This window comes from Strix aluco, chromosome 2 (genome assembly GCF_031877795.1).
Source record: "Strix aluco isolate bStrAlu1 chromosome 2, bStrAlu1.hap1, whole genome shotgun sequence".
Taxonomy (NCBI): Eukaryota; Metazoa; Chordata; class Aves; order Strigiformes; family Strigidae; genus Strix; species Strix aluco.
This window is the reverse complement of record NC_133932.1, coordinates 64,120,850-64,145,692: the sequence shown is the minus strand read 5'-3', so window position 1 is coordinate 64,145,692 and position 24,843 is coordinate 64,120,850. Positions and strand designations below refer to the sequence as shown.

Below are 24,843 nucleotides of genomic sequence, written 5' to 3'. Positions count from 1 at the left end.
GGGGCGAAGTGCGCCCCTTCCCCCCCGCTGCCCCAGCCCGCCCTCCGCCCGGCCCGGCCCGGTCCGCCCCTCCCGCGGCCCGGCGGGGCCCGGGCTCCGCTGCGCTGTGCACAGCCCGGGGGGCACGGCCAGCGCCAGCCGGGGGAGCGGCAGAGGCCGCGCCGCTGCTCCCGGCAGCTGATTGCCAGCGAGGGGAAGCGCCGCAGCTCGGTGCCCGCTGAGCGCCTGTCAGACCGCGGAGCCTGATTTATACCTGGCCCTGGCAGCCTCTCCGCTGGGGATTTCCCCCTTGTTCCGCTTCTTCTTCTTTTTTTTTTTTTTTTTTTTTTTTTTCCGCCTCCCCCCTCCCTTCCTGGAGCGGTGTGAAAGGGGGCATTTTCTTCAGGGTATAAAGCTGAGAATACAAAGGAAGAGAGGCGAAGAGCTTCATCTCATTGCCTCATTCTCCCTTTCATGTGAACATCCTGCAACATTTCCTTCATCCTGCCGCACCTCTCACCTGGCCAGCGCTGCCCAGATCATGTCCGCTAAGCTCCTGCCGGTTTTCTTCCTCCTGTCGGTGTTTCACGCCTGGTAAGCCTGCGCTCCCCTCGCCTCCCCCCACCCTCTCTCCTCTCTCCCCTCGCACCGGGGTTTGCGGGCTGGAGTCCCGCTCGCTGGAGTTTGCAAAATACTCGGCGCCTGGGAAGGACAGCGGGCTCCCCCGCTCCCCTCCCCTCTCCGTGCCGGGGCTTTATTCCCAAACGCGGCTTCCCCCACTCCCTCCCGGGTCCTGCCTGGCTCTCCAGACAGCTGAAGCTCCGCTGCTGCCGGCCCTCCCGGCCCCGCCGCCGTCCCTCCCAGCCCCGCATGAAGCCGGGGGTCGCCCGTGAGGGCTCTGTCCCGAGCCCGCCTGGCAGAAAGTTTTCCCGCTCCGGCGGCTGCCAGGGTCCGGCGCCCGGCGGGACGGCGGCTGGCGCTGCCCGGGCTCCCCTCAGGGAGCGGGGCGGCCGGCAGCCCCGGCTTCCCTCCGCGCCCCACCCCCGGCAGCCCCGCGGACGGGGCCGACCCGAGGGGGAGAGGGCAGCCGCGGGAAGTGTCAGCCCAGCGGCCGGGACCATCTGGGGGTGCCGAGGAGCCCGGGGGAGGGCGGCGGCGGCCACGCTTAACCGCCTCGGCCCGGCGGGCGTGGAGGGGGGCCGGGAGGTGCGCGTGTGGCGGGGAGGGCCGGGCCGGGGAACCCCTGGCCCCTGCCTTAGGAGCGGGAAGGGACTCCCCGGCGGGGCTCCGGTAACGGCTGGCGGTGAGGGGCCAGAAGGGGACAGCTGGCAGCTGCAGCTGTGACCTCTTGGACCAGGCTCGCCGTCGGTCCCGGTGATTGTCCACGGTACTAGGAAGGGCTCCCCTCCGCATAACCCTGGCAGAGGTGTCACCTCAGCGTCCCCCCCGCAGGATCCACCACAAACCGGGCTGCAGGCGTGCTCAGAGGCCCCTTCCCTTCCCTTCCCTTCCCTTCCCTTCCCTTCCCTTCCCTTCCCTTCCCTTCCCTTCCCTTCCCTTCCCTTCCCTTCCCTTCCCTTCCCTTCCCTTCCCTTCCCTTCCCTTCCCCATACCCAAGTGGCATCTCTCTCCCAAATCCCCACAGGACCTACAGGCTTTTTCATGCCAGTGCCCAGGGCAAGTCCCGGACATGCATGTTGCAGGAAACCTCTCAGGGTTTTCCAGTATTCCTTCTTTGCAGTTTATGCACTGCCTCCTCTCTGGCTCCCCACAGGATCAAAACTAGTGGCCCCTGAGGAGTTTGGGGAAGGTGTGCAGCCTTTCTTCCTCCCCAATTTGAGAATGGCCTGTCATCACCCCACGCTTGTTTCTGTGGATGACAGGAATATGCTGGGAATTGGCAGTCACCAGTAAGGCTACAGGTGAAAATGCAACCTCAAGTGCCTTCAAGGAGCTTAACTGTGTAGAGATAAGCAAGGGAAGTGAAATAACAAACTCTTAAGGAAGAAAACAAAATGCCCTGAAAAATATGTGTCACTGTATTAGTGAAACTTCTCCCACCCCCAGTCTTAATCTAGAAGGTAGGTAGGAATTTACATGATTTGGAGGTACTTTCTAGGAAACAAGCTGCTAGAGTGAGGCGATTTAAAAGGTCTGCGAGTGCTTAGACTCTTGTTAGTGACTGGTTTTAAAGAAGCAGCTCCCTGAAATGGGAATCATGATCCTATCTGAACTCAGTTCTTGTTTCCACGTGCAGTCTGAATGCATCCAGTAAAGTTGTGGTGGGTGCAGCCGAAAAAGGCATATGATTTGTGCTCTTTTCCTATCGGGAATTCAGCACCACTGCAGCGTTTCAGCTCTGAAATAACAGCCATGTATGTTTGGAGATGGTGCCTCCTTTGAGAATGGTTCTGTAACTGCAGTATTAAAACACAGGACTTGTCATGAATATGAGGGAGAAAAAAACGCACAAAAAGTCCTCTTGGGGTTTTTTAATCTTCATTGGGTGAATCATACAAAAAAGATCAAGTTTTTTAAAAACACAACTCACTAACAGAGGAGGGATGGTTGTCTATTAAAAATTTCCTCTAAGTTTTCTCTACTTTTGCAACTTGGTTATATGAGCTCTCTATAGAAAATCCTCAGAGACCAGGTTTCAAAGTGATTTTTATACAGAAATTGTACCTAGAGCAGTTGCAATTTGTGAGGTCATGTTAAGTGATTCATGGCTAATCCTTAGGGGCATACTGGCTGTAGAGCAATTTCAATTAAAAGTTTCATTAAATGCTCGAATGGTGGTCTACAAACAACGTTGAGGGTTGATGATGCTCTGTGATTAAATTTTTATACTTGTATTCATTTTTTTCTGTTACTATAGAGTGTCTTTCAAGTCTCCTAGACATCGGAGATACTTTAAAAGACACTAGTGTCATTGTGGAGAAAAGGAGAGGGAGAGAAAGGAGGTTGCTCTGATGCGTGTAGCACATCCCATGAATAAACAAGGCTGGTGCCTGATTCTCCATTGCTTTGCACCTTGCATAATTATTGACATTTGTGTAAAAAGGCTGCAAAATTATATTGTATTACCAGGGCAACTGCAGGTCGAAGCAACACATTTCTGCTGAAGGTTCCACCACTGAGGCTGTCTTTTCTCCTGAGAACTTCATCTCAGTTTAACTGTCATAGATTTTCTTCAGTGAGAGACATCAAACAGTTTTGGTTTCTAAGATACCAAAAGATACATCTTCAAATCAACATTTTACTGTTCATGCACAAAAAGCTGCACAAATGAAATTAGTCTTGTGTGAAAATAGCTCTAGCTGTGATTTCTGGGCAAACTGTAGTTTCACCACATTCATATTAGCATACTCTTAAAATAAAAATAATCCACCTATGAAGCAAAGAAGTCACAACTCTTGGTGTAGTACTGTTTTTAAAAAAAGTCATTCAAACTGCAGGGAAATTCAGATTAATTTATGAAATGTATTTGTGTGCTTGTGATAATCTGTCTTAAATTCAAGGAGCAAGCTCTTAATTCTAAGCCTTGTAATACATTAAACTCTGAAATTCAGGCACTGAGAATATAATAATTTATTAATAGGATAAAATGATCAGGAAGTATTAAAAGATCTGAATTTTTAATACTCTTATTAGCCTTTGTGCAAGAGATGAATCAGTTGTCTTGATGTATTAATAAAATAATACTGCAGATGTTCACTCTTGTAAACTAACTAGTTGGGATAGGTTGGTTAAAACACAGGATATAAAATACTACTCTGATAGCTGTATTAACTATACCCAGAGTATAATTTTTTGGGACATTAGCAGAAGACAATTTCTAAACAATTCTCAATCATGACCCATCCACAGATACTCAACAATGTTAATGGGAACATCCTGTTGCAAAAACAGCCTAAGGCTGGGTAGATGAAAGCCAAAGGAGATATCTAAAACTTCTTTAGATGAGTGTGGAGATTTACCCAGAATGTAAATTCAGATTTTAGTTATGTAAAATAACATCTATTTGTTTGATTTGTTATTGCAGTTCTAGAAAGGTTGAAGAGGATGAATATGAAGACGGAACAACTAACCAAAAATGGGTCTTAGCTCCAAAAACACAAGACACAGATGTGACTCTCATACTAAACAAGCTGTTGAGAGAGTATGACAAAAAGCTACGGCCAGATATTGGAAGTAAGTACTACTTTCTGTACAAGTGAGGGGAAGCGTCTATGGGTGCAGAAAAGACATTGTTATATTTTGGTTACTGGGCACAAATGTCTGGGAAAGTGGAGATTATTTTTTTTTTGGCTGAAGTTCATTTCCAAGTCAATATTTAAAAAATGCTAATTCTCATGGGAAGGTGTGGTGGTAACTTAAGGTGCTGAACTCTGTTTTGCTTGTACACAGTTTGTGTAGAGATATGGAAGGGCTAGCTCTAAAGTATTCAGCAGGTCTTTGGCAGAGTTAGGAACATACTTACCTCTTTTGTCATCCAGTCCATGCATATGACAAACTCACATTCTGAGAAACGATCAAAAACTGAACATATTAAAAACAAAAAGTAGGACACAGCAAGAGAAGAATGTGCATCTACTTTCTTCAAACTGTCATTATGAAAGTTACATTCCTTAGTGATGAGAAGGCGGCACTAGGATTTACCTGTGTATAGGGCAACTCTGTTTTCCTCCTTAAACCAGCAGACATGTTACCTGCAGAAGAAATCTGATAGAAGTGTCTTGTGGGCAGTACTACTACATATAAGTATGAAATGTACATAAGAGCCAGTAGCTACCTGCATGTAACAACTTTGAGCTCTTTTCCTTTTTTTTTTTTTTTTTCCTTTCTTTAATTTGTATAATGAGGTTGTGTGTTTCAAACCAGTATTTTTTTACCTTTTGTGGTTATATCCTGTTTGCTTTGTTTGCATCCTTAGGTCAAAATGGCTATAGCACAACTGCTGCTTAGTTTGTTCATGGCAAGTTTGTTTGACAGAAATCAGAGACAATTTATCATTTACATATACCTTGCATATACTTCAGAATGAACTGGGAATGGGGAATGCTCAAAACAACCACCTAATATAATTTTCTAAATTTTTCCAGAGATTAGAGGGGGAATTCTTACTGATTATAAGTGAAACTGTATTTGCTGGTGGCACACGTATTGATATACTTTCTAGGGGATCCCTTTGGGTCAGTTTACATGGAAGAACCATCTGTATCTATTCACCATTACAATTATTAAGTGTCTCATAACTACACATTAATATTATAGTTCCAGAAAAAAACCCTATGCTGCAGTATGAAATAAAATGGGGTGGTTTTTTTTTTTTTTAATAGCTCTTACTTTGATTTTCCATAGTATATTTGCAAAGATCATATTTGATAGATGTGTCTGTTTTTAACACAGAGTGACATTTCTCTCTCTCTCTCTCCCTACTTAGTTTATCATACTGGATTTAGCCGATCTTTGGTATCTGATGGAGAAGTGCTTTAATGCAGTTCCCCACCCATATCAACATCTGAACAATCTCAGACCAATTTTTTATTTTACTTTGTACACCATGTCCTCAGATCACTGACTTCAGGCAGAGTAAATTATGTTATGCCTATGTGGGGCAAAGTAATCACTCAAAGTCCCCCTGTCAGTTGCCATAAAATCAGTAGAGGTCAGATATATCTTACAGCACTGGAAAATCATTGTTACCAAAATAATTCCTTTTGTGTCTACACAAACTCTCATAAATCATGTTTTATAGAAAAGAGTTAAATTACATAGCTCCTCATATATCCTACCAAACAGAGATTTTTACAGTTCTCAACTACATCTATCTATTTCTATCAAGCATCTCAGTCCTAGGCCATTTTTCTCTTTGATAGGAATCTGGCTACTTCAGAACTTGAGCTGTGTGTTGTTCAGATGCTTGAGAAGTTAGTTCACCCCTGGCTTCCTTCGCTGGTCCCTTTTCCCTCCTCTACTACCTTTGATGCAGATAAATAACACTGCCCTTTTGAAGCGGAGGACATGCATTTGTCAAGGAGAACATGAGGGGAAAGTTAGAGAATCAGGCATTATATCTAACTTCCCTGAATTGCTGGCTGGTGCCTTGCACGTGAGAACATCTTCCTTTCCATCTGGGAGAAGATTATCCTCCAGACTAGATGGTTGACTTGTCCTGGCAAGTGAACTGTGTTCCTGCACTGAAGGTTCCATATTAATACAGATCACTTAAAGCATAATGCATAGCAGTTAAAGCACTAGGAAAAAAAGTAGTGGACCAGGTAACATAGAGTGTACAATAAGAAAATGCATGTTTTGGAATTTATAGAAAGCATGGAATGAACATTTGGAGAAAGAGAGAAGTAATTCTCAGAACCAAGCAGAAGTGCAGCCAATAAAAGATGCTGAGGGTTAAATCCAGGACTAGCATGCAATCAGCTACTCATTAGGGCCTTTACATTTGTGCAGTGCTGCCTGTAATCAAATTGTCTGTCTCACAGGACAGGTGACACTCACCGTGTCATGCCACATTGCTCTTCACCCAGTTTTCCAATCCTTTATTGCAAAGCCACTATTTCTAACAGTGGATAACTTTAGCAATGCTCCTGAAGAAATGGCTTTCTCTCTGAATGCAGTCAAAAAAGCCTAGGAAAATACTTTGCACTTTCAAAGGTTAGGATTGTCATTTTTAGGTCACTTGGGAATACACTTTTGCAAGCCAAAGGCCATGGGGAGAAGGAGAAGACTGTCACAGAATACCTTCTGCAAATAGAAGGTATTGAAGTGCATGCTGACCCAGGCAGTGACTGTTCTGTGGTCTTTCATCTTTCCCAGGGCAGCTGATGTTTTGGCTAGCTCAGGTATGTCGTGGCACTGTACAGGCATATTCTGAGTGTCCACTTGCCAAACTATGGGCACTGAGTTCTTCACTGATCACGTCACCTCCAGGTCAGGAGTGTAGCCGTCAGTGAATGAACCTCTGTCAACAGACACTCACGCACCCTCCTTCCTCCTCTCCCACCCAGCCCATCTAAACTACTGTAAAGAGTGTGTAGGTCAGTGCTAAGTTGCAAGGCCAGGACTTGCTCTTTCTTTTTTTTTCTTATGCTCACCTATACTTGGCCTAGGCTTTCATGTAAATGACTGTTGGTCAGATCACACACTCAATCTACACTCAGCAGTACCGGCATCATCTGCAAGGTTCCGAGCCAGGATTTTGAAAGCGTGGATTGAACAACCTAAGTATTAGGCAAAACAGTTACCCTGTGAAGGCTATCAGCAATGTGACACCGTAACAGGACCTGTCTTGCTAAAAGGGGCCTTTGGTCTTTGGAAACAAAGCAGCGTTCTACCAGCAGGGGAACATCTGACTGCATTCCCTGTGGCCACACACTTGGCAGAGTTCTTGTCTCCATAAATATCACAGCTTGTGAAGGTTTTCATTTTAATGGTGGCATCTGGCAGTTTTCCATTATACCACAGAACATACATGCTTTTTGGAGTTGAAAAAAAAAAAAAAAAAAAGAAAGAAAAGAAAGCACTTCACACTGAACAGCTTATACCGCTGTACTGATTAGATCAGAAAGTGTTTTATGGAGACAAAGCATCTTTCCCACCTACTTTTCACCAGCTACAATTATAGGGCTGAGAATTGTGGGTCTGTTGCATGGTATAAAAGGCACCAGTCCCAGATAACAAGTAAACCCATTGTGAACTATGAAGGTCTTAAAATCTCTTCTGTACACAGGTACTCTGTCATTTCTTTGTAGTTCTTTGACGTGAAGACCTGTTCAATGGATGTGCAACGTTTTCTAAGTGCAGTAAGTCTTACTACCCTGCAAGAGTGATTTTTTTTACCCCCATGTCACACTGGCTTAAGTCCTGACATGTAGTAGGACTAAGTTCTGGCCCTGAAATTTTGCTTCCTCTTTATTGATAAAATGAGAACAGAAATAATAGGCAAACCAACAGACCATAGAGTAGAATGATGATAATTAGAGCTAGAAAAATCTCAGTCTTATTTAGGTTCTATTAATAAACCAGTTTTTTTGCCACTGCTCTATTTTTGATTAACCAATTTAAAATTTGTTTCATTTTTAAAAAAACAACAATGAAGCAAACCACAGGTAAATTAAATAGCACAAGACAAAATATATTTCCTTCAGAGTCAGTTTGCTTTACTGAAACCTTTCCTCTCACCTTCCTTAATGGGCAGCTTAGTCCACAATGGAGTCCTGGAAAATAAAGCTACCTTTATTACTCTTCATTTTTGTTCTTACCTTCATATGAAATGTAGGTTGCCTTAAACAGACAGAAAGTTTGTAACAGTGTATTCTTCCAAAGTGAAAGTTTTGCTGACCACATTCCCTGAGTGAGCTTTACATGTGGAAGATAATATGCTAACGTTTTCTTTCATTGTGAAAGGTTAGTATGTTAGTATGTGAGAGGTTTCTGAAATGTGCCATTAACAGTGGGAGAGAAAAAATCTCACCCGAGACCAGGCTCAGGGCTGCAGTACTCATTTGGAGTGTGCAGAGCAGTAAGTCTTAAGAGTTGCCTTTTGGTAGGTAGCTGGTTTGCTCACCTCAGAGAGATCTTTTTTCTCTTGTTCATTAAGAAGCAATAACTAACGCGGGTGAAAATTTCAGTGTCAACAAGGGATTAGTAATGTTAAGATTAGTTCACAAGCTGAGCTAAACTCCAAGCTTCCCTCTTATTTGAACCTGCTAAAGTGAAAGAAAACATTTTATTTCACCAGTAATTTTTAGAGAACAAAACTGTTCCCTGAGCATCTCTAACATGCAGTCAGTTATCTCAGTGCTCTAATTTCAGTACAAAGGATATTCTAAAACACACATCCTGCAGTCTGACCAGGTGCTCTCCAGACTTCCTGTGATTACCTGCCCTTTTCCCCAGCTCCTGAAATACCTTCCCCAGAACACAACAGGTCTAGAATAAGGAGTTGCACACACTTGTTAGGTACAGACAAAATTGCTGTCCACTAACTTTCCCCATGGTGTTCCTAATGTGAAAAAGTGGTGTTAGGGAAGTGATAAATTTCTGGTTTAGTGTTTTTTAAAAAATGCGTAAAAAATAATCAAAAAAAACCATAGAAGTTATTTCCTCTGTATTTCAGGCTGTACCAATGATCTTTGCAGTTGTTTATATTCTGCTAGGGAAAGTTCAATACTTTCAGTTAATTTCTATTTCAGAGGCTGGAGCAAAATAATGCTGGTAAGAGAAAAGCCAACTAGAAGGAACTACACTCTAGTGTACTCAAACTACCCAGGGAAATTGAAAGTAGAGTGTGATCATACTAGAAATTAAGCTAAAATAAGATAAAAAAACAATTCAAGGAATAGCAAGTTACAAGACAGAACTTCTGTGCCTCAGAGGTACTTAGCTGACAGCTAATTTTTCAACTTATACTTCTTGTAATGGTCAGCCAGAACTGAAAAGACTGAGTTCCATTTTTAATGCAATAAAAGTCTTGTGTAAATGTCATAGTTTATTGTATTAATTTATTTTTTCTATACTTTCTAGCATTTGGTTTCTAAGCTGCCTGCCTTCCTACTTTATATAAAAAAAGTCAAGCTGACATCAAATCAAACTTTAGGCAAGAGCATTATTGATGAGACAGAACAAGCATGAATAATACTGATTTTACTGATATTCACTGAAAGGGTAGTAGGATAATTTGTATTGCATATTTGCATCCTCTGTTTCTCAAATGTATCACTATATTAGGGAAGGCTATGAATTGCACATGTTGAGGAAAGCTTCATTAGCTTGTGTTCTGAGGTGCTTTCACCACTAATGCCTGCTTTTCCCTCCCTTTTGATTATACTGCAGTAACAAGATTCCTCTCGGATCCCTAGATATTTGTACAGCCTCTAGTTGTCCCCTGTATTTATTGTGTATTTATAAGCCCAAATAAGTTCAATTTGAAGTATGAAAGTGTATACACACACGTACATACACCTCCTAATTTAACGCCTGTGTACCTTCTGACTCTGACAGTTCTAGCCATACTGAGAGTCCAGCTGTTTCTCTTTGCTCCTCACATATCTTTAGAACCATTAGGCAAATTTCTGAAGATAAGAGCAGTCTCACAAACAGCTGTGCAACTCTCAGTACCTTGAGTAGGTTTGTACAAGTGTAGCTGGTAGAAATAGGTGGGCTCATTTGTGTTGGCAAACGTAGAAGAGTAAGTTCTGTCTGGCATGTTTTACTGTACTGGCTCGGCAGGGTTTAACAGTAATTCTCTTTCTAAGCAGTTGAAGCTCTCTCTGTAACTAATTTAAGCAGTTTCTCAGTATATGCAGGGAGCAGATCTGTTGGTTGAGTGGGCGCAACTTTTATTCTGTTACTTTTTAAAGGAGATGTGCATTTTCAAGCACAATCCTAATGAAAAACTTGAGTTCTGAAGCTGTATCACAACCTTTCTTCTGTCAGACCTGCCTTAGAAGGCCACACAGAAATCAACCCTGAAGTGCACCACAGGCTACTACCACTGTGGCTGTCAAGTTATTTTTGCTAACTGCTGATTGCCACACCTGATACTCTTTAAATTAATTCCAGCAAGGTTTCCCCATATGTGGTGACAGAGGATCGCTTATTGCCTCACAGATCAAAATATTTCTCAGATCATAGCGCAGAGAAAGCTGTAAACTGTCATGCGAGGCCAAATGACTACTTTCTTCTGTTTTTTGTGTTAGCCTATGAGAGACAGTATCAGACATCTTGTAACAGGAAGCAGTGAAAGAGACAGCTGTCACTTAGGGATTGATTATAGACAGTTGTACCCGGAGACTTAACCAGTGTGTAAAGGTACTACCCACTGGAAGGAGAGAGGGAATGAATTCTGTGTGTATTATGGCAGCACTCAGGAGGGGAAAGCCGTGCTCCTGGATCCAAATTCTGCAGTATTGGGTTCTGCAGATGATTATGGAGATTAGTCTAATTTAGGTTTATATGGAAGAAGAAACTCAAATAACCCATTGGTGAGGATGAGGAGTACTGTGATTAAGACTCAGTTAGGAAACAAGTCTGAATATAGCGAGAGCTTAGGAGCTGAAAAAGATCATAAGAAAAAATATCAGAAATCTTTTAATTATTGTCATTGATACTTCCCTCCTTCTGTTTTTGGGAATGTAAAGTGGGTTGTCTTTATTTCAGAAAATTTTTGTTCTGATTCAGCCACCAAACTGGAAATCCATTAACTGTCCCATTTCCATGAGTAAGACAGTAAATACAAAGACTGTTTTAGTGCCAGGTATCTCCCATGCATTATGTGTAAGCACACCTGTGTGAGGAGAGGAATATTCCTGAGGAAAACGTTGCTACTCGATACAAACAAGAACAACCCCTGTTCTAGCTGGGAGGATAGAAGAGATTTCTAGATTGTCTGCAGGACTTCTAATTCTCTAGCATATTCAGTAATTGATGCTTTCTTCTGCAGACTTTGCCATGAACATTTCTAAAATATCAGTGGCAAGACTAATAAGTGAGGGGTAAACTACTCTATGGACACTCCAAAGTCCTAGCTTTAGATTTTGAAAACTGGGATCCATGTCTGAGTTTTAAAACATGACATAAATAAATAGGTTGGTTGAACCTAATCTTTGTCTGGTGCCAGTATAGTGCATCAAACATAGACTCTTTCAAAATAGAGCATGGGAACATTTCTGATTAGGATAGGCTGTTGATAGTGAACTTTTTCATGCCTATGTTCTGCTCTTTAAATTTCTTAACCATGAAGCTGAGTAAAGGGGAATTTCTGACTTTGGTTTCTGACCTGGTTTGGTTCACAGCTTCTCAACTGTCAGGGGAAACACCCTACTTTTTACTCATCCTTCTCTCAGGTAAAACTCTTAATGTGTCATACTAAAAGAAATCATAGTGAAATTTTATTCCAATGCAGTGACCCTAAAGCCCTCCAATTTAATGTTTCTGCTTAAAAAAAAAAAAAAAAAAAAAAAAGTGGTGTTATTTTTCAATTATTTAACAGGTTTGATTTTTTCTTCTTTTTTGTTTCATTTTCTGAGAACACCTAATTTCAATCAAATGCTGGAAAGCAACACTTTAATTTCAAGCTTACAGTACTTCAATATATAGAAAAATGTCAGTATGCAAACACTTTGTTTTTATAAAACTAATCTCATAATTTAACCCAAGAAATACAGTTCTTTGCAGATAAAACTGCTCTTTTGTCTCACTTCTAATGAGCCACTTGTATCTTTGCAATACTTACGTCTTTCGTGTAGTCTGTTGGTTGACAAAGATGTAATGGTTTTGTGTTGGAGAGAGAGGCCTTTTACCCGAGTACTTAACAGCAAGGTCCCTTACAACACAACCTTTGTGAATGTAAATAATTCATTTACACAGATAACTCTTATTTAGAGTTTTATTTCCTGACAGTGATTACTTGCTAAAATGGCTTGATACAAACTCAGACTCAATGTTTTTCTTGAGTGGCATTGTAGGTAGGAAAGTTTGGTTGACAGTTAATGTTTGCCAAACTCTTCATCTCAGCTGTCAGACCCAAAGCTATATGTAACAGCTGCTAGTTCTTATTTTCTTTTCTTTTCCGTAACTTCACCTAAGAAGTATGAGAGGAAGTTGGGAGTATAGCATACAGGTTTTTGGGATGCCACGGATTGAAAGTTAGGTAAGAGTCTGTAAAAGTCTGAGGTATTGATTACATAATTCTTCTCTCTCCTTCCTTCTGTGATTACCTAGACTATGCTGGCTCTTCCAAGTGTAGAAATGTATTTAGAAGTCTTTTTTTTTTTTATTAAAGAGGGTTCTGAGCAGATATTTGTAAATTGGGCAGATGCACAGTAGTATAGTTGCCGTTCTGAGGTTGTGGCACAAACTAATAAATTAGTCTGTCATCTTTAAACAAGGAAAACTTTCTGCACATAATATTTTAAAATATTGTTGCTCCTTTTTGCAATTGTATGGTTTTCTTAAGACTGCTATTGTTCATCCAGACCTTGGTTGCTAGTTTGCTTGACTTTGCAGGAACAAATTCTATTATTGTTCAGCCTTATGATATCACATAGGAACTCCCCCCATCCTATGAATATAAATAAAACAAAATTGGAAACTTTAGGGATTGATCGTAAACCAGCCTAACTATTAAGATCTACAGTTTTCATTCCCAAACAGCATAATACTGGAAAAATTAGAACTTGTGCATTAGGGAAAGGTAAATGAAAAATCAAAGTGCTGAAGGTTGATTGATGGTGATGGTAGGATATGAAGAATAAACGTGATTTGCAGTTAAACGAGGAAGTCCGTTTATGTGCACACTGTCATTCTCCTGGACATAATGGCAACAAAACCTGGCATGTGAATAAAACATCCTGTTCAGAAGAGTTCTCACCCTGGTATTGCTGTCATCCAAACTTTCTTTCAACTCTGCACCAAATTTTTGATTATCCTTTTGATTTTCATTTGCAGTCCCATTTTGGTAGTTTGATCCTACAACATAGGGATGACAGTTCTGTTAGAGTTTCTCTGGCTATAGCAAGTGGAGGGTATTGACCTCTATCTGTTGTTCAAGGCCATTCTCTTATATTCAGGAAGAATGAGTCTTTTTTATTTTCCTCACTGATACCCTTGTAGAATCGTAGCATAGAATCATACAATCATTTAGGTTGGAAAAGACCTTTAAGATCATTGAGTCCAACTGTAAACCTAACACTGCCAAGTCCACCACTAACCATGTCCCTAAGTGCCACATCTACATGTCATTTAAATATCTCCATGGATGGTGAGTCAACCACTTCCTGTTACTATGTCTTTCTTCAAATGTGGTAATTTGTCCTAAAATATAAAAGTTTTAGCTGACTACAATTATCCCTGAGAAGTGACTTGTTAGCATAAGCATTTGTTTTTCAGGAACAAACAGGTAATTAGATGTTGCCTATAAGGTCATGTAGGAAAATATTAATAGTCATCATCACTAACACAAAGTAAATATTAACACTATAGTGACTACTACTACAGTTATCGGTAACTGTAATGATTTATTACAGCTTTATCCTAATTTAAAAACAGCAATTTATGTGCTAATGAGATAATGTAAAATATCATTATAGAGTAGTTTTAAAAAGTATCTTACTACTGTAGAGTCAATCTTGTTAGTCTTTTGTGTTCTGAAGTCTTGTGGAACTTAGGCAGAGTTTAAGTGGCTGTGGATTTCTGGAACAGAGCTCACATTGTGTTTGTTAGATGGTTGTGTGCCTTCTAAAAATCTAGTGCTAATTGCTTTGCTTCCATAAATATACGAATATTGATCCATAACATTTTTACCACTGCTGTTTTGTGTAAAACCAGAATAATTTAGACTTGGGAGTTGCTTGAACAATGTGAGAAAGGGTAACTCTCAACAAAAATTAATTTTAATTTTATTTTAAAATTTATGAGAGCTCAGCTAGTTCTATTCATGTTTAAATGAGCTTCCAATAAAAATATTTCTAAACATTAAACTTTAAAAAATAATTCTAAATATTTATGATTTGCGCAGGAACATAAATGCTATTCGGACAGACTTCAGCTGTGGAGAACGCTTTCTGTAGGAATTATACAAAGTGATTTCATTCACGAAATAATCATCAATTCTGTATAGCAGAGATCTATCAAAAATTAAGAGATATTTTAAAAGGATAGGGCAATTTAGGGTACTAAGTAAACATAAAAAAATGGCAGGAACTTATTGCAAATTTTTTCTGTATATGACTTGTGAAATTGTATAACAATACCTTTGTTCATTTCCTGAAAAGTATTTTTAAAATTCTTCTGATTTATCTGTTAAGTTCTTTACACACATGATCAGCTTGCATATGTCCAAGAGTATTCATGGATTTTAATGGGGTTCAAGCTCATGTACTGTTTATTTCACCAGTGTAAATCTATAAAGTAGGACTACACCAATCCTGTAGTTGGCCTGCATGGGTATTTGTGATCAGGGCATTATTCTAGCTGTTTCTACGTTTTGTTGTTCAGACATACCTGACCTAGCTTTACACAACTGTCTAAATGTTCACTTGGCTTCTTAAGTGAGCTTTGCAGGCAGTGTTGAACTCACAACTCCTGTGGCTAGGCATTTTTTGAACTGTCTAAAGTTTGTAGACAAATTTCACTCGGATGTGTCTTTGCAATGTGATAGTCTGACTGGAATATAAACACTCTGCCTGTCTCAAAGCCACGGCATTTGGATCAGATGGGGACTATTAGCTAAATATTGGCATGACCTTAGTTTTGTTTGCAGATATTTTGATTGGCTTGGTAAATCTCCTCAATTAAAATGAACATGTTTGAAGATTAAATGATTGCGATAAGCAGTTAACTAGCTTTAGGTAGCACCCTGTAGCAGCATAACACTGCAGTTACTTGGATGTGCTTACATTATCTTTTAGGGAAAGTTATATATTAAAGAATATTTCAAAGAACTTTGAGAAGATTGATACATTTGTTAACAACTTCTAAGTGCTCTCCTGTATGTGATATACACATGGTTCTGCCAGTAATTTTGCGAAGTTTCTAACAGCTCTTTAGAACTGTTTTGGGCTGATGCTGATATCAAAATGGTACTGGAGCTGAGTATCCATTTGTAATCTTATTGCCAACTTTTAGTGAGGTATTAATACTTCTGTTGTTCAATCAACAAGACTGTGAGGACTTTCTTTAGTGCAAGAAAAAAGGGTCCATCTTTAGCTCAGCTACTCCATGCATGGCTTAAATCAGCCCATGAACTGAGTGTTCACAAATACCTGTAGTATACAGAAAAACTGAGCAGACCTTGAAATAATTTGTAATGTAATTAGTTATGTCTTTCCATGAAACTCAGATTATTTTGAAGACTGGTAGAGGGTGAGTTCTTTCTAATAAGACATGATAACTTTAAAACTCAGTTCTTTTATTTTTCATAATGCATTTTGGATGAAATAATCTTAAAACCTTTACCTTATTATGGTTGGTATTTTTAATTATATCCTATGATAACAAACCTAAAATTTATATCTGATGGTTCTCCCAGTTTATATCTGTTTATATCCATGAGAAACCACGTGCAACAAGACCTATACTCTTCTATCCTTTCAAAACCTTAACAGATATTTGCCATCCAATCGTATTACAATTCTATTTTCTGCCTCTGCCTAGGAAAACAATATATCATTCAAAGAAACTTTCAGTCTTTTTTGTTGTTGTAGTGATACAATAGCTTACCTGTATTTCTTTTAAAATTATTTTTAATTTGAATTTCATTGGGAATGTCTGAGGCTAGATGCTGATTTAATTTGACATAAGAAGTGGCTGCTGCTTAGTTTTCTTCTGTTTCAAGATTAGACCTTTTCTGTGAGTATGACCAAATTCCCTTTAGCATTAACAAGCAGTGCTTCATTTTTTTTGTACCAGAAGAGAATTTGGCCCAGCACACTGCGGAGAAATTATCATCTCATAATCTATTTATATACTTAACTGCAATGATTAAAGAAAAATGGATTCCAAGCACTGTGTTCTGGTCCTGAACTTTGCCCCTGATCTTGCTAAGATTCAATTGCCTGCCAATTTACATCACTAAGTCTAGTCCCATTAATGTTCACCAGAACTTCTTAGTTTTGAACTTCCAGCTAGATATGTGAATAAGCCTTAAAGAGATCAGAGGCCTTTATTCCATGTATACTAGCTTGGTAAAAGAACTAGCTGTAGTTCCCTGCTATTAACAATTCCTATGTAATGGCATTTATTACTGCATTTTGAGGCAGGTCTCATTACCAGAAGCTGCTAGACTCCTATTTAGTTATTAACTGGGTACAATTAGAGTTGCATGAATCAGTTGTGCTTGTTCAGCTGAGTTCAGATTTTCTTTTGCTGAAGGGAAGATCCAAGTTTATAAGCCAGTACTTCAGACAATTTGAAACCATGACCTTAAATAATCCTGGATGTTCTGACCATATGCAGTCAAAGAAGTGTGTGGTACTTAATGAATTAGAGAGAATGTTTATCGTCTTTAACCACTATTTGTACCCACTTTAATGTCTGGTTTTGCAACATTAGATCTAGTCTTCCTAATGATATGGACATACCAAAGTCTTACAAGACAAGCCAGCCTGCTTGTTTTCTCAGAGCCGTCTAACTTTTCAGGTACTTTAAAACTCCTTGACATCTTATTGTTAGTCTGAAATTTTGTGGGCAAAAATTATTAATCTCTACATGTGAAGATTCCTGTCTATCTTCAGCTTGTGCCGGATGGCTTCTTAAGCTTTAGATAAATTAACTGTTATCCACCTGAGATAAGTTTCCCACAGAACTGTGGTATTTAACTCTTCCTCACTTCTCTGCTCGGTAGTTTCCCCAAGGGAAGCTCTCTGAGTTGAGTGGGTGATGTACCTGCATTTCCTCATTCTAGGGGACTTGGGCATTGATGCAAAAAAGTCCAAAGTTCAACATAGTTCCCAAACTTCAGTGGTTTGAATTGCTCTCTGGAGATTTTTGAAGAGCATGGAGAAGGGAAGGTGCCTCTATGGGAAAGGGAGATGTCTAACAGAAGCTGTTGGCCTACTAGGGCCAAGTTTGCATCAATTCTGACTATGCAGGTTAGAGCAAGATTTATACTTATTTAGTTTTGGATCAGCTAACTCTGGAGAAAGTAAAACACCAATTTAGATCTCAATTTAGAGGTTAATGTATACCCTGTGGCATCAGAAGGAGGGCAGCATAAGTGAAAAAAACAACGTGCCTTTCAGTGTAAGAGTGGCATTATTTTAGAGTTAGGCTACACCATCAGTAAGAGCTATCTGAATACTGTTCAGCATGTACACTGACACCAAAGATGCTAAAAGGAAGATAAATCCTAGTGGCCTCAGCTAAATAAAGGAGTCCAGAGCTTGTCCTGGCCTATTAAATCCTGGAAGTCTGAAAACATGGAAGATCTTGTGAGAAACTTGCATTGGCTAAACCAATTCAAATTCAAAAACCTTTGGATGAATGAGTGCAAAGGCAATGTGGGCTGAAGGGAATGAGTCTAAATTGAAAGGAGAAGAGTTGCTTAGGTTTAGCTAAATGGATTTCATAGTGATTTTACTCTAAGTTAGGATGATTTCAGGGCTGATGAGATGAAAAAATCTGGAAAGATTTTTTGGTGTGGCAGAAACATGCTAAAGGACCTGCATGTTGAGGCAATGGGAAAAAGTGATATGCTGTATGATTTCTAGTTTCATGTCAATCATTTTAGGTTTTGTCTTTGAGGCACTGTGGTTAGCACTGAAAGTTTCTTTAACAAACTGCTGCTGAGATAAATGGGGATCATGACAATAAAGTGATACAGGCATGTAATTTATGGCAATTTTGTTGGGTAGGAGGAAAAGAACCTTGTCTTCCTGAAAAAGACATAATCCATGTTTCTCAGTAGTTCTGCCTGAAGGTTAGACCTTACAGTTATTGGGGAAGAAAAAATTTAAAGTGATTACTTAAGTTTTCTGCAAAATAATATTAAATGATTTTTTTTTTCCTCCACAGTAAAACCAACAGTTATTGATGTTGACATTTATGTCAACAGCATTGGTCCTGTATCATCAATAAATATGGTAAGTGAGTTACTAACAAAGATTTTTATCTGGACTGCTGGTCTTGGCATCAATACTAGCTTTTGAAAAAGACAATAAATACCACTGGGGATAAGTTGTTCTGACTGTTGATTTAGTTCTGTTTTCAGCTATAGCTCTGTTTTTCAGATGACTCTTCTGTATATCTTCAAGAGAAGAACAAACCTAAAAGTAATATTATGCTCTGTGTTGTCTACCAAAAAATGCTGGTAGATCTTGAATGGTAAAATAGTCATCTTAGGAAAAAATCAGTATGAAGCAAAGATATTGCCAAGAAAATTATTGAATTAATGTTTCAAGAGTCAGTCAAATATACGGAGCTTCATAATGTGGAGTTAATGAGAGTCATCATGTACTACCAGTATATTTGTTTGAAATTCATCATCTCTTCAGTGGTTACTTTTCTTTCACAGAGTTATCAACAATCTTTAGCCTTAAAGTATAATTTTGAAGAAGTTATATGTAGCTGTACTGCATGTGTAAAGGCAAGAGAAACTGAGAGTCTGTGTGATAGTGTGACAATAGTGAACCTAGCAAAACATAACAGTTGGTCACTTGTTGTGGTCTTCTTGACTCCAGGACATTCCTCAGTTCTGCAGCAGCACATTCACATTTAGAAAGCAAGCTGGATGTTTATGTAGTTATGGAGGTATGGGTTACTGTGACTGCTTGTGCAACTGCAAGTTTGAATTCAACACAGTATTCCTCTGTAAACTATGCTGAATTTTTTCTTAATACAACTTGGAAACAGAGGACCTGTTAATATCTTAATTTACTTAAAGCTCTTATACTAACCTCTTCAAAGAAATGACTTTCTCTTGTTCACAATGACATTCAAAGGCTTCTGTGTACAATGGTCATATAAGACTCTAATAAATGCACTGCATGTATGTTTTGTATTTTTGGAACAACAGCTCCTGAATTTGAAAGGTAGTCATGCAGGCTGATTTTTTGGTTTTGCCTATGTATATGTCAGAATGTAAATTATTGCAGCGTGTCAAATACTGGATGGTCAGAGACTCCTATGCCACCCTGGCAATGGAAAATCTGAAAAGTAAAGACAGAACAAATTATGTGCTGGGAACAACTTGGCCACACATTCAAAAAGTGTGAAATGTATTGGTCATATTTCACGTGAAACACTCAATGTCAAGCAATGGGAGTACCTGCTCTATTCTTGAAGTAATAAATAGCTAATTATCTTGCCCTTCCCTGTCTGCATACCAAAATGACGTCCATGGAGTAATTTATGAGAAGATCTGTTCTGCTTACAGTCCTCTGGCTTACATTTATGTATACACTAGGAATGGGTACTCTGTTCAAAAACAATGGGGACAATCATGAGGATGCTTACTTTTCAAAATGTTTTTGCTCTCTGCCCCTCTGAATGAGCTTGTAAGTAGCATTTTGGGGTGCTGGAAATGTATGTGGAATAATATTAAGAAAGCATTTGATCAGAACTGCTTCACATAGGAAGAAGGAAAAAATAATAATAGAAGGAACCGGTGGTTCTTGGAAGATTATTATAGCACATTCAAAACATGACTAGTTTACTTATCCCTTAACTTTTAGTTAAGGATATCTTATGGCACCAAGGTGGAAAGATGCACCAAGGTATCAATTTAAAAATTGCATGCTGTATCTCTTTGGTAGTAGACAGTCATCTTAGGATAGTTAATGAGTGTATGGCATAGAGATATTTCTTGGTTGCAGCAGAAAAAATCTAAGTATAATCTGTAAGGGCAGAATGATAAATAAAACAATGATAAAATATAAATATAGGTACCTGAAGTTTTAAGGACTCAAGTCCGCTTAAAGTTATAGTTAAACTTTTGAACAGAAATGGACCTAGTTTCAGATATGCATGCGGACAGTATATCCCACTGAAACTGAATCTGAACTAGCTACACACTTCTGAGTTTTACTTGTGTTCTCAAACCTGATTATCCATATAGGAGATTAGGCATTCAAATGTAGCAAACTTTTGTCTGAAAGCTCTGTTTCTGCTCTGTTGCTTTGCAGTTTGTCCAAAAGTTCATGAGAGATCAGAAATGAGCTTGCAGTCTCAAATTTACAATGAAGATGGGAAGTCCTCACAAACCTACAAGCTATAGTGCTGTATGATAACTTGTCTCTTCAGTGGCAGAACTGATCGAGCTGCTACTTTTGCCCCCATTTGTGATATTTCAGCTGTTTGGCAACAGTATGCAGTAGCTCTGTGATGGTCTACTGGAAAAAAAGCCAAACACTTTTTGGAATTAAAAATAATAATAAATAAAAAAAATTTAAGTAAGCAGTTTTTCATGTAGCCTGTGAACTGGTGGAGCATGGGTATACAAACAACCAAACAGAAACAGTAGCTGGAAATTACCTGTGGCAGAGGAAGAGGAAGGAAAAGACCATCTTCAGTCTGATTCCTGTCATATAACTGAACTCTCAGAGGGAGAAGAATGTGCGTGTATTCTGGGAGGAAAAAAAAAGTATGCTTGCCAGAATTTACATATGCTATATTTCTCAGCAGGACAGGAACTTTTAGCTTTTCTCCCCTAAATTATTATTAAAAGTTGAGCTATTCTGTCAAGGCAACTCGGCAAGATGGTAGTTGATTGAGCAAAAAGAAAGATGATTACATTGATTTCCATCTCTTCTATTTCAAGAGTGAGATCATCAACATGTACAAGGAGGACTTCCCTGCTGTGTACTTCCAAACTTAGCCCTTAGCTCTATCACTTTTTTCTTAATCTGCAGCACTTCTGAAGGAAAATCATGTGGAGCTTCTTTAGAGATCAAACTCTGCAGTGGTATTTTCTTATCAGTTTTCATCAGCGCTTTTCATCCTGTGGGTGAAACCTAGGAAGTAAAATAACTTTCTTTAAGTTATCTGTTCAATGGGTGTTCAGTTGAATGTTCAGGCCAATTTTGTACAGCAAAGCTTTTCAGATGTCAATAACTTTGTTGTAATTATGATTAGACTTGAGTATGAATATTAATATCTCACTTTAACAGTCAGGAAAAAGACAGTTGCTACCAGACACCTACCTACAGCAAAGATAAACTCAGATGAATTGTATGTGAATACTTGTGGCACTGAGGAGAAATAAATCCTCTTAGTCTGAGGTTGGAAGTGCCACAAGGGGAAGAAATGTTAGCGATCCCTTCAAAAAGGCTTGCAGTCAAGGGAAAGGTAATGTTCTCTGTGACAAAGATGGAGTAATTCACTGGAATATATGGCTGACCCTGCATTTCAGACAGTTTGCAGAGGGTTTATGCCACTTACCCTAAAGGTAATCACTTACCAGTGATTAACTTCCTAGTTGCTTTCAAAAATATGTATTTATAACCTCAAGATTTCCAGAAAAAAACAGGAGTAATTGTGAGAAGGTATGCTCTTCTATTAGAGACTCACTATTATAACATCTTTTTGATGATAATAGAAACTTGTTTTCTGGGTAGACAGTGGTGACTCTTCCTTTGACTGTGACATGGAAGATTTCTTTGAGGCATGGTCTAAAAAAAGCTAATGTTAAGTAGCAAGAAATAGGAATTGTGTAAGAATAAAGAAGTAAAAGCAGGCTGAATAATAAACTGAGTGATACTAGGAGGTAGGCTCAAGTGGCAGTGGCTTTGAAGAAGAAAGTAATTTCAGCATTTTGAGCTATGGCATGATGTTATGAAATTACAGAAATTATTGATACTAGACAAGAGTATTTTGAAATTTAAAACTCTGAGATGTTTGAATGCCCATTCAAAAATTTTAGGGTGAGTTTTTTTAACAGATGAAAGCCATCTATTGTGTAAATATCTTGATGCCTATCCTTTGTCAAAATCAGAATAGGATGTGAGCTCGGACTGGTTTAAAAGAAACATAAACTGGTTGATTTAAAAGTAAATAACACATGGATGTTCTGAGCCAAATTAAATCTTCCTGTGTGCATATTATATCCCTTTGTCTTTGTTTTCATCTCTTCATAAAGTAAGTTACAGAATTTGCAACTTACCACTGCATGTTACAATGTCATTAGAGATCCTGACTTGTAGGGTGCAATTCATATCAATCACAAAGTTTTATTTTAATCTTTTCTGTATTTAAGAACTTTGTTATACCTGTAAATATAATGAACATGCTTCCACTGCTGTTAGAGATCTTCTAAGTGAGTTTTTCAAATCTGAAAATTCATCCGTAATCTTGTTTTTTTCCCCACACTTTATATTGTAAAACAGGTGTATGAATTTCAGATCACTCAGTTTTCATATCTTAATGTCTTTTTTTTAACACTTCCCATTTAAAATTATGTCCAGGAAGCATATGCTTTTGTATTAAAATCCATGCTCCAATTTTTGTCAACAACCCAGTTCTTGTCAACAACAGCAAAGGTTTATAAGTCGCTTTATAAAACTTGGATCTTAATGTGGCTTACTGTAGCCTGGTTTTCTACAGAGAAGCAGTACTGGCTTGTGTATGAAAAAAACAGAAAAAGGAGAGGACATGACAAAATGCAAAGTGGGAATCAGATGTAACTGATGGGAAAAAAAGAATCCCCTGGAAGTAGTTTTGTGAGACAGAAATGTAAACACACTGAGATTACATAGACTATTAAATCTCAATAGCATCGAAGGCTGTGTGTTTGTGTGTACACACTAGCAGTCTTAACTGAGTAGCTACAGGAATCTGAGGCTGCAGCACACGTTGCTGGTGAAGGAAGAATTTGACACCTATATGGTTTTAGCAACTGGAATCTCATTTTAATGCAGCTGTACAGAAAGTATGTTGAAGAGACAGTGTGAGAAATAAGCTTATAAACTGTACTTACCCGTTCATAAAACTATTAATTGGTTATCTGCTGGATATATGCTCATCTCTTTATTCTCAGGTAATCTGAAAAGGTAATTCATAGAGTGTTTCTTTTGTGTTTCATCACTTCATTCTTTTGTTCTTTCTCTAGGCTATGTCATATATCTTTATGGATGATGTATTTCCCTTTTGTTCAGTTAAGTGTTATAGAATAAAAGCAATCTTTACTTTTTTTTCCCCCCCTCTTAATGGATTGATAGACTTCTTTGAATTTCCTTTTCGAAGTCTTCACATGCTCATTTTGCCTCTCCACTAGACATGATAGGTATTTAAAAGAACAGTGTTGATGCAGAGACTTGTCTGAAATATTATTCAGAGCTTATAATTAAGTCTGAATTTCTTGCATATTTTTACTCTCTGTCTATTTACTTGATAGTTAAAACTATTATTGGAACATCTGCAATTATAGAAACCTAACCTATAGAATCTTTCCATAATAAGGCAAAACTAATTTAAATCCAGATTTCATCTGGTTTTCACCCCACTGTTTAGCCCTAAAGATTTTCTTTACAGGCTTAATTCTCAAAGATAATTCAAGGCACTATTTGAGCACAAGCCTGACATCCTGTTGTTCATTGTCAACTTGAGTGGGTTTTTTCTGACTATTTCTCATTGTTTTACCTAATCTACTTGTAAACCAGTTGTGCAGGGAGGTGGTTTCTGTCATTTGTGAGGGGTGATTTTTCCAGTTGCTGAGTTCAGATCATCTCTGAAATAATGGAATGCCTCAGGATGTTTGTATTTTTCCCTGCAAATTTTATAAACTTTTTTTTTGCTTTGTGACCTAAGACAACACTTAAGTCCTGAATTAAATTTTAGTTTGAGTGGGTCTGTTCATTTATAAGGACTAAGGTACTAATCATACACTTTTTTGCTAGATTATGATCAAGTTACTGTTCTTGTTTGTAGACCATATTTATATACTGTCATTAAGTTTGGATCACTCATGATAAAAAAGGTCTGAATTATAGAAATTTTTAAGCTGCATGGATTTTTGCTTATAAATCAAAATCACCTCACATACAGACACATTCTTGTTCCTTCAAGATCTGACAGTCAGTGCTTTGCTATGAAAATGTTTCTGGGGGGTACAGTAATAAGCTGAAACTTTGGTCTATTTATGATATCTGTTCCACCATGGAGTTGGTGAGAGGCTAATATAATCTCAAAAGTGAAACAGTGTGTAAAGGAGGAAGCTGGAGGGAAAAAATGAGCTTGGGTTGATTTTTTTCATGTATCACCTCGGCAGCTTCTACTTTTAGTCTCCTCTAGAGCCCCACTTTGTGTAATCAATATATGACCTAGCTGATAGACGCTTGGCCTTAGGCTGCCCTTGTTTGAGGTGCTATGGGATGGACTAGCATAATGTTCATTTTTCTGTAATGAAGCTTG

At 38.9% G+C, this 24,843-nt stretch overlaps 1 protein-coding gene across 1 annotated transcript in view; it reads left to right on the top strand.

The window, feature by feature from the left end:
* The first annotated feature begins 205 nt into the window (after positions 1-205).
* GABRG3 (gamma-aminobutyric acid type A receptor subunit gamma3) overlaps positions 206-24,843 on the top strand; it is a 335,936-nt gene continuing 311,298 nt past the window's right edge. Inside the window, exons 1-3 of the mRNA XM_074816909.1 lie at positions 206-573; positions 4,025-4,173; positions 18,514-18,581. Coding sequence (XP_074673010.1) covers positions 521-573; positions 4,025-4,173; positions 18,514-18,581 — 270 coding nt within the window. The 5' untranslated portion in view covers positions 206-520. The remainder of the gene's footprint in view (positions 574-4,024; positions 4,174-18,513; positions 18,582-24,843) is intronic.